Source organism: Bos mutus, chromosome 10 (genome assembly GCF_027580195.1).
Source record: "Bos mutus isolate GX-2022 chromosome 10, NWIPB_WYAK_1.1, whole genome shotgun sequence".
Taxonomy (NCBI): Eukaryota; Metazoa; Chordata; class Mammalia; order Artiodactyla; family Bovidae; genus Bos; species Bos mutus.
In genome coordinates, this window is record NC_091626.1 from 3,669,875 (window position 1) to 3,683,142 (window position 13,268).

The 13,268-nt window shown below is 39.7% G+C and overlaps 1 protein-coding gene across 1 annotated transcript in view; it reads right to left on the bottom strand.

Moving 5' to 3' along the window:
- The window catches only part of PGGT1B (protein geranylgeranyltransferase type I subunit beta), a 55,559-nt gene that overhangs the window by 39,153 nt on the left and 3,138 nt on the right, over positions 1–13,268 (bottom strand). The window contains exon 2 of the mRNA XM_005890860.3: positions 5,695–5,813. Within this exon, the coding sequence (XP_005890922.1) occupies positions 5,695–5,813 (119 nt within the window). The remainder of the gene's footprint in view (positions 1–5,694; positions 5,814–13,268) is intronic.

A 13,268-nucleotide genomic window follows, 5' to 3' on the forward strand; every position in this document is an offset into this window, starting at 1 on the left:
TAAACCAACCCATGACTGGGACACTACCTTTACATAAAATTCTTGATCTACAATGCCTCCCAAACAAGTGTTCTATAATTTCTAAAATTTCTAACGCTCAGTTTAGCCACATGAAACTATACTTATATTTCCAGCATGTTGTTTAAAATAAAAAAAGGAAGCAAACTCACTGAAAGTCTACTAAAAAATTGAAATCATTGAACATTTTACATTTTAATATTAAACCACTTTATCTACATTTCCAAATACTTAATTCTAATTTTTATGAGCTCTATTAAGGAAGAGGTATCAGATTTATTTTCCTTTAAACACATAAGACAGCCTCAGAGTTCTCATGAAAAAATTCTTATCTCACAGAAAAATACACATGATAAAAAGAGCACTCGACGCACGGGATCAGTATAGGGAAAACTGAAAATGAGAAACAGAAAGCTGTATTCTAACTTTGTTTCTAACATTAACTAGTTATATTACCGTGGACAAATGACTACTCTCTCTGGATACTCTCTCTGGATCTTAACATCTACTTGTAAACTGATGGACTATAATATTCCTTGTTTTGTTCTAGCTCCAAAATTGTCTGGTTGTGCCCCTGGTCAGAGAGGGTAACGAAGTCGCCAGGCTGATTCCTGGTGTTTCCTAAATACTTGCTGACATTGATGAGAAGGGCCCCAACCCTCCAATGGTCTGACCGCACACTTATTACTAGGATACCACTGGGATCTTTACACTCCTAGGATTAAATGGAAGGCCAGGGGTAATTGTGATTAAATATTTACAAGGTACTTAATTGCCACACAGGACAGTTTCCACAAGGGACTATATATTTTCCCAGTATAGCAGCATGGGGACCTGGAGTCAGAAGCCAGGGATTCCAGTCTGACTCTGTCACTGACATCTGTGTGTGACCTCGGGCAGGCCTCTCACTCACTTTTCCTTTCAATGTCTGCCCGACTTCTGGGAAAGGCAGACTGAGGGAAGAACAATGTGATGATGTATTTGAAAACTACAAAGTATTAAATAATGCACTGAATTGTTCCTGCCAGTAGCAAAATGTCAATATTTGTGTACAGTCATATAAATTGGCTTAGTTTTTATTTGTGTTGTGTTTTAAAGAGAGGCTGAGATAAAGATTTCTTAACTCAAATTTTTAAAATACAGAATTTTTATTGTCAGCATTCAAACAATGCAGAAATATAGAATCAAACAAAAGTACCTTATCCAGCCATCCCCTACCTCTGTTCTCATCTCCTTCCCCCTCCACAAAGGCTGTCTATGCATGCTTTTGGAGCTTTTCCTATACACTGATGTTAACAGATTATTAAAACAAAACACCCCTGTACATGCTGGTATTTATCATTTAACTGCATCTGATGAACAGTGTCATGTAAGTACATACACAGATCTACCTCAATCACCTTACTGCGGGGGAGTACTCTTTACTGGCCTACAGCTGATTTAACTGTTTCATTTTCGGCGGATACTTACTGTTTCTGACGTATTACTATAACAAACAATGCCAACACATCCGTCTACACAGAGTTCTGTGCACATGTACTAGGTTCCTGAGGTTAGCAACAACTTACCACTAACCTGGAGGCTTTAAACAACAGAAATGTATTAACAACAGAAATGTATTCTCTCGTATAGCCCAGGAGTTCAAAATCAAGTTGTCAGCAGGTTGGCTCCTTCCGAGGGCTCTGAGGCAAAGCCCGGTGTATACCCGCTCTGAGTTTCTGGTGGACCCACCCTGAGCTCTGCGTCTGTCTTCACATGGCCTGTCCTCCGTGAGTAGCTCCCTTCCGTTCTCTCTGAAGGACACCAGTCACTCTTCTTGAGCTCCTTACCCTAATTATGCTTCCCAATTATGCTTCCAAATGCAGTCACCCTCTGAGGTTCTGGGTGCATATGCCTTTGGGGGACCATTATTTAATTAGATACAACACACACAAGGACAGGTGAGGGCAAAGAGTCACACTCCTAAAATGCCCTTCCAAAGGTTACAATTTTTACTTCCACCAACAGAGTATTAAAGTGCTCCTTTCCCCACATTCTTACCAACTTTTAAAACCTTTTCAGTAAATTGATGTGTTAGGTAAAAAATAATGTTAATATTCTTGTTTCTACGGCATCTCCCTAATTTCTAGTATCAGTCGATCCTCTTTTCATGTATTTAATGACTATATGTACTTCTTTTGTGAAGCACCTATTCACAAATTTTGTCATTTTCTAAGTGGCAGTGTGTCATCTTTTCCTCAATCTTTTAACAACTTCTTACAGTTTTGGTATGAATATTTTGCCTAGTATATACAGTGGCACAATTTCCTCCAAGTCTGTTATTTATCCAACTTTATCTTTCCCTATGTCACATTTAAAAATATTTATTTAATCAAATCTGCCAAAATTTTCCTTTATGGTCTCTGGGTTCTGTTTAACACTTTTAAGATTTTTGAGTCCCCTAGGATTTTATGTGATACCACAAAGTAGAACAAATAGAGAGTTATGAGTAATAGAAAGCATTCTATTCAGCTTGCAAATGCCCTATAAATGTGAAAATATTTGAGGAGCTACAGGATGCTGTAGGCTAAATGTGAAAATACAGAAAAGAAAAAAAATAGGAAAAGGTATAAGTCATTTACAGTCCAACAATTGCTGATATGCAGTGATGCACTACACATGAGAAGAGAAAAAAAAATCTAAGACAGGTTCATTCATTGCCCTCCAGAAGTCTACAATTCAGACATAAGCAAAAATATTTTAAGCAACAGTTAAGCAGCAATGATTGAAAAAGTAAAAAATTAGCAATGGGCTTCAATTTATGAAGTACATGGAGTTGAAAGTACAATGGGAAAGAGAATTCTGATGGATGTCAAAAGAGATGGTAAATACACCCGAATTCAAAAAAATTTTAAACTTTCATCAAAGTATAATAAACAGTTTAATGAACTTCTTCAAAGTAAACTTACCTGTATAGCCAGCTCTCTGCTCAGGAAAAAGTACATGACCAGCACCAAGAAGCCCATCCTGCTTCCTTCTTGGCACTCCCCAAAGGCTCAGGTTGGCTTTACTGACATTTTTACTTTGTATTAATAGAATAATATACTATATATTTCTTTATCACAAAATATGTTTGTGACATTCATCCAAATTTTTGTATGTAGGTCTAAACTGCCCTTTCCCATGACTGTACAGTGATCCAGCGTGTGAATTCCAATACATCACTGATCTGCAACACCAATGATGGGTAGTTTGCATATTCCTACTCTGGGCTCCTGTGAAAAATACTGCTATGAATGACCATTCTAGTACATATCTTTTGGAGAACACATTTTTTCATTTCTGGTTGGGTACATACTGCTGCTATTGCTGCTAAGTCACTTCAGTCGTGTCCAACTCTGTGTGACCCCACAGACGGCAGCCCACCAGGCTCCCCCGTCCCTGGGATTCTCCAGGCAAGAACACTGGAGTGGGTTGCCATTTCCTTCTCCAATGCATGAAAGTGAAAAAGGAAAGTGAAGTCGCTCAGTCGTGTCCGACTCTTAGCGACCCCATGGACTGCAGCTCACCAGGCTCCTCCGTCCATGGGATTTTCCAGGCAAGAGTACTGGAGTGGGGTGCCGTTGCCTTCTCTGGGGTACATACTAGGGAGCAGAACTGCTGTCACAGAATGCACATTTGTTGCGTTTTAGTAAATTTGTAAATTTAGTAACTTTGTTGTGTTTTAGTAAATACTGCCAAACAGTAACTATAAAATAGTTACAGTTGTGCAACATTCTCATCAACATTTGTTATTTTCCACCTCTCATTTTGGTCATTCTAGTGAGTGCACAGCTAACATAATTATCAGAGATAACGTGACAGTTTCAGATGACAGTTGGCAAGGCTCTTGCAATAGAAGATCAAATAATGAGAAAAGTAAGAAGCCTTCAAAAAGAATATAGTATTAATTAGCTCAATCATGAAGCCAGCAAACAGTCTTTAAAGGCAGATAAAAATATAAAAGAAAGTAGGAAGCACAATGAAAAAAAAGACTACTGTTCTGATAATTGTAACCTATAGCATGGGTTTCCTACATTTCTAGAGGAACCATAGCTATTTTATTCCAAGGAAATTAAGTATCATAAGTAATGTCTAAAAGTAATATATTTTAGCAAAAACTTCCTATAGAATAGCTTTGCTATATACCACAGTGTAATTTCCTATCTGTATTATGTGAAATATATTTAGGAAACACCAATTTATAATTAGGACATGCACTGTTAATAAACAAACAAAAATTACACATAATCTGTAACAAAACTACCTTACATCTGTTTAATATTAATATCTAACTTTTTAAAAAATTTCAGACTTTCACTCAGACTAGTGAAAAAAAAAATTCTGATTAAAAAGGAAAATACAAATTACTTCCATTTTGCAGGTGACTAGAAATTAACCTCACCTTAGCCACAAGCTCCTAGAGAACGAGAACCATATCTCATAGTTTACAACAGTCCCTCTGTACAAGTTTAGCAGAGTATTCTTAGCAGAACATTCAATAAATACTACTCAGCAAGATGTTAGAATCTATACTCTTCAGTATATCACATATGCTGCTTCATGTCATTGGTGAAAAATGATTAGATATTTATATCAGAATTCTGAAAGATCTAAAACTGCCTAATCATTTTTTAACAAGAATTCATTAATAGGCAAAGACTTTTTAAAATTATAAACAAATACTACAAACTTCAAGAATAATAAAGTAGAAAGCTCAAACTATGTCCAATGGCATCTGCTAATAGATCAAAGCTCTTTCTTTCTAAATAAAGCTTTGGTTTATTATTTCCCCACAGCTTACCTGGGTGAGATTATTCCAACCAATGAACCACATCATTAAATTATAAATGCTGACTTATAAAAGAAAGGTAAGCAGTGATCATACATAAGAAGTACGTGACTTTCTGGGAGTTTATTTGGGCTTGATCTAATCCAACTCAATGTTAGCATTTCTAACATTTGTAAGTTAAATCAGTATTCGATTCTTTAAACTTAATGGAGTGAACAACAGAATTTATAAAACTTGTGTGTATTTAGCTGATCAGTAATTTATGAATTCTGATAACTAATTGATCAAATACATCAAGTTTAAGAAGCATGAAAACGACTGAAGTGTAACCAGGAGTTCTAAGAAACCATTAAAGAAGCACTAATGGAGCATTAGCGGGAAATGGTTAAGAGGCTGGAATGAAACCTTTTGATGGCGAGTTTTTTTTCAGTGAAGAGATAAAAAGAATGGCTGAGAATGAAAAACAGAGTGAATGCTACAAAACTAACCAAACATAAATGTGGAATACAAGTCGTCGAGCAGCAGCTGTCAGGGTGGACGTGCACAGCAGGATGGTGCACAACTGCGAATCCCCGTTCAACCTCTGAGCAGTCTTCGCAAGGCACGATGCCTACCTTGGTCAGCACCTTGCTCAAACAGAAAGGGAGTGTCGTATTACAAGGAAAACGCAGATGAACAAAATACTGGGTTGGCCGAAAAGTTTGTTCGTGTTTTTCTGTAGGATGTCACGAAAAACCCGAACGAACTTTTCAGCCAACCCAATATGATAATGGTTTGTGAATACACGAAGATTTTCGAGTCCAACACACGTGTTACGCTAGGTACAGCTAGTCACACTAAAAATAAAATGCTAAAAACTCACTCACTGTCTTCTGTGGGAAGGACCTGCAGGGAGTAAATCCACTCTATTATATCATCCTTGTTCACCACATCTAAGGAGTCCAACATATCCAGCCCAGAGAGTGCGAAAAATGCAATAGTCAACCTAAAAAGAAAAAAATATAAAATTCCATCTTATCAAACCAATGAAGTCTTTCTGTTTCAGAAAAATAATAAACTCATTCTAACTTTACAATAATTTAAATGATAGCCCCAACTTGTGAAAACAGAAAAACCCAATTTAGTTTTATAATTTAATAATATCAATCAAATCTTTGTTTTAATTTCTAATAAAGGGATGTTTAAGGCTTAAGAACTCAATGCTACTCATCTGAAGTATACATGAATTCACTGAAGCCAGGTTATGAGCAACCTAAAGGCTAGAAGTAGAATTGAGAAAGAATTCCATGCACCTAGTCAGTATATATAAGGCCAAAAGGATGGAAAATATATACAAATCTCAATTTTCACTGATTCGCTAAGAGCAATTTATCAGTTCAGTTGCTCAGTCATGTCTGACTCTTCGCCACCCCATGGGCTGCAGCACGCCAGGCTTCCCTGTCCATCACTCCCGGAGCTTACTCAACTCGTGTCCATTGAGTTGATGATGCCATCCAACCATTTCATCCTCTGTCATCCCCTTCTCCTCCTGCCTTCAATCTTTCCCAGCATCAGGGTCTTTGCCAAGGAGTCAGTTTTTCACATAAGGTGGCCAAAGTATTGGAGTTTCAGCTTCAGCATCAGTCCTTCCAATGAATATTCAGGACTGATTTCCTTTAGGATTGACTGGTTTGATCTCCTTGAAGTCCAAGGGACTCTCAAGAGTTTTCTCCAACACCACAGTTCAAAAGCATCAATTCTTCAGTGCTCAGCTTTCTTTATAGTCCTGCTCTCATATCCATACATGACCACTGGAAAAACCATAGCTTTGACTAGAAGGACCTTTGTTGGCAAAGTAATGTCTCTGCTTTTCAACATGCTGTCTAGGTTGGTCATAACTTTCCTTCCAAGGAGCAAGCGTCTTTTAATTTCATGGCTGCAGTCACCATCTGCAGTTATGCTTATACCTGGTGCTTAATTTTTAAGGATGTTAGAATAAATCTATCATTATTCAAATTTGTTTATAAATAATGTGACCCCTTGCGAAAAAAGGGGGAACAAGGAACACTAAAAATGCAAATGCATTGTAACTCCCATTTCCTAGAAATGAACAGTCTTTGAGAAATGGAACACTCTAAAGCAAAATCCTTCCCCTCCAAGATTGTGCACTAACTCAGAAAGCTAAACCCGTACTCTCACATAAAAACTGGTCCCCGCAGTGGCTGCTTTTTACATGAAGAGTTTGTTACATATATAGTTCCTTTCCTGTTGAGATGCATTCTATGGTATTGTCTGATTGAACATGGTTATCTCATTTCCACATTCTAATAATTCCTATGACTAACACTGACAAACTAGGACTTCAAATTATCTGGTCTAAAGTCTTCTCGCAGAGCCACTCCATGCATTCTATAACCTTTTATAGAGATTCCAAGGGAAAATTAAGCCTTAACGCACTAAGGCAATCACTATATATAATTAACTTCTCTCCTCTGCATTTAGAATGGTATTATTAATTTTAGGAGAAATGGAAAAACAGTCACTCATTTTTTTAAAGGGTATAATTCTCTCTCTAATCCCTGGTTGAAAAGGCTGGCATCCATTAGATAACAGGAGGAGAAATCAGAGAGCAATTTAATTCCAACCAAAGCTTTAATTCCAACCAAAAAATTAAAACTAGTGAGATACTGGTATACTCAAGAAGACACTCTGGGAGACTTACATTATCTAGAGATTGGAAAGTGGAAAGTGAAAGCCACTCAGTTGCATCTGACTCTTTGCGAACCCATGGACTATACAGTCCATGGACTTCTCCAGGCCAGACTACTGGAGTGGGTAGTTTATCCCTTCTCCAGGGGATCTTCCCAACCCAGACTTGAACCCAGGTCTCCCACATTGCAGGTGGATTCTTTACCAGCTGAGCCAAAAGGGAAGCCCATTGAGAGATTATTATTATGTATTAGGCACTGACCTGGAGAAGGAAATGGCAACCCACTCCAGTGTTCTTGCCTGGAGAATCCCAGGGACAGAGGAGTCTGGTGGGCTGCCGTCTATGGGGTCCCACAGAGTCGGACACGACTAAAGCGACTTAGCAGCAGCAGCAGGCACTGACCTAGAAAATTTCTCATTATTATCTCAGTTTAATTCCAACAAGTCACTGAGATCCACTTGAATTAGAGAGGTGATTTATCTGAGTAAGATCAGGAATAAATGAAGGGGAGTAGAACCCCTTTATGTGGGAAGCAGTAGTTGAGAGCTCAGATCTGCAGTCAAATGAGCTAGCTTCAAATCCTCGGTTGGCCAATTTCCATCCATCTGTAATGTGGTTAAGTTACCTAACCCTTTCTAAGTCTTTTCTAAGTCAGCTTCCTTACCTGTAAATCATTGTACTTCACACAGTTATTGTGCTTACCTGCTCACAAGCAAGCACTAAATAAATGGAAGCTACTGCTATTGGTATTTCCTGATCTGAAGGGACAGCGCTAACATTCACCGTCTTAACACTACAGGCCTTTTCACTGGTTGGCAATCTCCACCACCCCACCCCAACCACTCTTCTCTAAAACCAAATGCTTTAGACGTGGGGAAAATTTCTACCTAACAGTACCCACATTTGAAAGTCACTTCACTTGATGAAAGTTATGTTTCATGAGATAAGGTCTGCCTTGTGCATGATATGCAGTCAAATAATTTACAGAATTAACTAACAAATAAAGGACCTGCAATATTACATCTAACCCTCCTGGAGAGCTATCATTGGGTTCAGTTTTGCTGAAATCTATAAAGTGAATGACTACAGTCAGGTAAAATAAGGCATCTAATAATTTAGTTTATTAAATCATTACTATGTGCTCAGTCACTTCAGTCGTGTCCAACTCTTTGTGACCCCATGGACTATCTAGCCCACCAGGCTCCTGGAGTGGGCTGCCGTACTCTCCTCCAGGGGATCTTCCTGACCCAGGAACTGATCCTGCCTAGCCCGCATTGCTGGCGGAGTCTTTAAGCAAAATGAAGAGAGATGTAAGTGAGAGACAACGTGAAGACGTTGAGAGAACAATGATCTTCCCGTTACTAAAATATGTTACAGAAAAATGTAAACAAGGGGCTGTAAAAATAAGTAGGTATTATTTTTTAAATTAAAAGCAGAAGTCATCCAGTCCATCTCTTTCGTTTTCTAGCTCAAGATAATAAAATCCAAAAAACTCAAGTAACTTACTTCAGATTTCAGTGCTGGATCACCAACAGAAACTGCTGAGGGGCTCTGAGTCAAAGGCGTGTTTCTCAAGTATGGCGCAACTGGAATCGGCGTAAAGACAAACACCACACCAGCAGCAAAACCTGGAGGCCGAGACCTCACTACACAGCAAAGAAATCAGAAATCCTAGACGGAAGGCAGGGTCTGGCACCTGGGGCTTGGGTGAGTGGGGATGGGAAGCAGTGAGCTTCTCAGGTGACTCTAGTGGGCAGCAAGGCTTACAGAAGCACAGTGATGTGCACTGGGCCAACACTGCTCCCCAGCGGCCATTCTGAAGACAGTTTGGTTCTCATCACTAGAGAAGGGTGCTCCTGCTACCCAGTTGGTACAGTGGGGTACGCTGCTATGATGCACAAGACAGGACCATTCAGAAAAGAACTATCTGGACCAAAATGTCAAAAGTGCTGAGGTCTAGAAACTCTGCCCTCAAGTCTTACGGTTATCTGCATGCAAGTGTTAACTGAGTCTTTTTTAAAATTATACTTGTACTATGGTATGGAAATCAGTCATCTGATGGTAAACTATTTTAAAACCTTGTATACTTATTAAAGGCTTCTTAAAGTCCAGCATTTTCAACCCATAGCACTTTAGACTAAGGTTTATAGGATTAACAGCACTATAGTGAAAAGACTGTTTATCAAATTTAGCATCCAGCAGTGGCTGGCAGAATAGAACCAAGAAGCCTTTGGAGCAAACATCCAGCCTTCCTCTAAGATAAGATAATAAGAAAATATTCTTTTGGGGACCATACTAGAGTTCTCAAGTAGTCCTAAAACTCTGAGAGCGAGATAATTAAATAATTCCTAGGGAATAACAAGGAATTCTGGGCTGGGGGCCTCTGGGAGAAATAATGTGAGGTCTTATGGTGCCTGGGGTAGAGACCATCAGGCAACCTGTCTTGGTGCAGGCATCTAGAGGGGTGACTGTGCCAGTACATGCTCCTAAGATGAGGCCAGCAAAGTGCTTTTTACTTTATTACTTCTTCAGAGTGCATCTGTCTGTTTTCTTCCTTTCTTCTTTCCCCCAGAATTGAACTCTGAGTCTGTAGCCTGAAAAACCAAAGTAAGCCATGTCTTCCTGCCCGTTCTCCTACTCTGAACATTACATATAAAAAGTTTAATCTTACATGGATGAAGAAGTAACATCTCCACCCCACTCCCCCTGAGCCTGATCAAGTTCCTTCACCAGCAGATCAATTTGCAGGTAAGAGACATGAACTAAATGATGCTTCCAAAAGGCCTCACATTTTTTAGACTTAAGAACAACTGTTTTCAGGCTTAGAAAACAGCACAAAACAAGTAAGAATTAAATAAAACCAAAAGAAAAAAGGAAAAACATTCTGTGCAGTGGGGGAAAAAAATTCTAGCCATACTATAATTTGACTCTTGAATACAAGCTTGAACTGCCTGGGTCCACTTATATGCTGATTTTTTTCCCAGTAAATACGTACTACAGTGTACTACACACAATCTGAAGTTGTGGAACCTCTGGTAAGGAGAGCCTGACCTCTGATATTCCACTGCACACCCTGGGCCCCAAGCCCAAAGTTGCTCAAGGATCAGCTGTGATATGATTTTCCTATGCTACTATCTGAGTATTGTACCATCAGGTCAGAGCAAGTGAACGATCATTTGGGGTATACCAGGAACACTCACTTATGGGAGTTAGGGATCAGGGCTTCCCTAATAACTCAGTTGGTAAAGAATCCGCCTGCAATGCAGGAGACCCTGGTTCTATTCCTGGGTCAGGAAGATCTGCTGGACAAGGGATCGACTACCCACTCCGGTATTCTTGGGCTTCCCTTGTGGCTCAGCTGGTAAAGAATCCACCTGCAATGTTGGAAGATCTGGATTGGATCCCTGGGTTGGGAAAGATCTCCTGGAGGAGGGAAAGGCTACCTACTCCATTATTCTGGCCTGGAGAATCTCATGGACTATATAGTCCACAGGTTCGCAAAGAGTTGGACACGACCGAGCGACTTTCACTTTCTTTTCACGGGAGTTGACTAGATTCTCAAATTTTGGGTCACTTGCTCTGCTACTTTATAGTACAAATTTCTTTACTGACATCTACCAGCATCTTCAACAATAGACTGCATTCCTGGCTAGATCTAAGGTGGGGCTATGGCCAAACCAGGGCTTTCCTGGTGGCTCAGTGGTAAAGAACCTGCCTGCCAATGCAGGAGACTCAGGTTCGATCCCTGAGTTGGGGAAGATCCCTCGGAGAAGGAAATGGCAACCCCTTCCAGTGCTCTTGCTGGGAAACCCCATGGACAGAGGCACCTGGCAGGCAGGAGTCCATGGGGTCACAAAAGAGTCAGACACAAATTAGTGAGGACAACAACATGGCCAAAATCATGCTGCCGAAGAGCTCTTAATTATAAAAGAACAGTTACATTAAGAAACAGAAGCACCACTGCTGATAAAATTAACAGTGGAAATGGAGAGTCTGGTAGTATACATTAGAAAGAATCATGAAGTTAAAATACATAGTACATAGAAGCACCAATAAATAATTATGAATGAATGGTAGAAAGATTTGTGATTTCCAGAATTTTAAGCTGATTCTTCATTCATAATATCTTGAAACAGTAATTTTCAGCCTATATTTTACGCTGAAATATAGGCCTATAAATTGACTATTTATAGTCAATATTGGTCAATTTATAACTACAAATTATAATAGTTAGCTATTATAACTATAATAGCTCAGCCTACAAATATAATAGCTATAAATATATAGCCTATAACTATAATAGCTCAGCCTATAAATATTTTCAAGAACAGTCACACATTTTTGGAATTAACATGCAAAATAAAACTTCTCCTGCAAACTAATTTTTAATAAGAAATGTTTACTGAATATCCACTACAGACTAGAAGTGAAATTCATGTCTGACTCTGCGACTCCATGGACTATATACACAGTCCATGAAATTCTCCAGGCCAGAATACTGGAATGGGTAGCTATTCCCTTCTCCAGGGGGATATTCCTAACCCAAGGATTGAACCCAGGTCTCCCGCATTGCAGTCAGATTCTTTGCCACTACAGACTAGATGTCATGACAAAAATAAATAAGACAAACATCCTAAACTTAAGCAGGTTAAATTTGTGGGGAAAATTACGAAGTACCTATATCCTTCTGCCTCTTGTTCTCTAGTTGGCAGTTTCAACCCTAGAATTCTGGGATTCCTCCTTCCTTCTTCATCCTCTCCTTTCTATTCCTATTTCTGCTATCCCAGGACCTGGCTCCTGGATGACTGCAACAGCTTCAGTCACTATTGATGACTCTGGTTCTGGTCTTGTCCCACTTAATATAATAACCTATCTAAAGTCTAGCGATCACTCTGAAATGCTTATCTAACCAGAAGACCCACTGCTTGGCAACTTCCCATCACTCACATGATATTTAGTTCCCAGTTTCTTGACATGGCAAAGTCCATACCTACCCCTCCATACTAAATTCTGACCATACCTGCCTAACATTTTGAAACACTATTAAGAGAACTGACTGACGACACTCTGGTCAACACTCGCCTATCTATCTTTATTGTCTTTATCGTCCTTTTGCCTATTATCCACCCACCTACATGAAAACTCAACACATTTAATATTTAGCTCCAGGGTTACCTTTTTCCAAGAAGCCTCAGACTAGACTCTTCTCTGAGCCTCTCTTTGGGTGGAATTACACAGGTGCTTCCAGAATGCCCTGTGACGATCACAACCTTTGTGTGAACAAACTCACAGAGGGGCAGCAGGGGTCGGCAGCCTCAGCCTCACCTGGGAGCCTGTTGCAACCGCAGCATCTTAGACCCCGCCCAGACCTACACCCTGAGAATCTGCATTTTGACAAGACCCCCAGGTGAGTCACATGCACGTTAGAGCTGGGGCGCACTGCTGTAACCACCTGTTTGTACTCTTCTTTCTTCTATTAGGCAAACTGTCTCAAATTTTAGTGGGCATGAGAGCCACCTGGGATGCTTACTATGCTGCTAGACTCCCAAGCCCATAAGAAAGTCCGACGAAGCAGATCTGGGGAGGGGCCTCAGGTATATGTCTTTTTATAAGCACCCCATTATCACTGATTGAGAGACACACTGTCAGACTGTGATATACTTCAGATAAGGGAGGGAACCAAAGGACAAAGAAGTTTGTAGGTGGCTAAGTGGTGACATCACAGGATACACAGGGGATATGGAGGACACC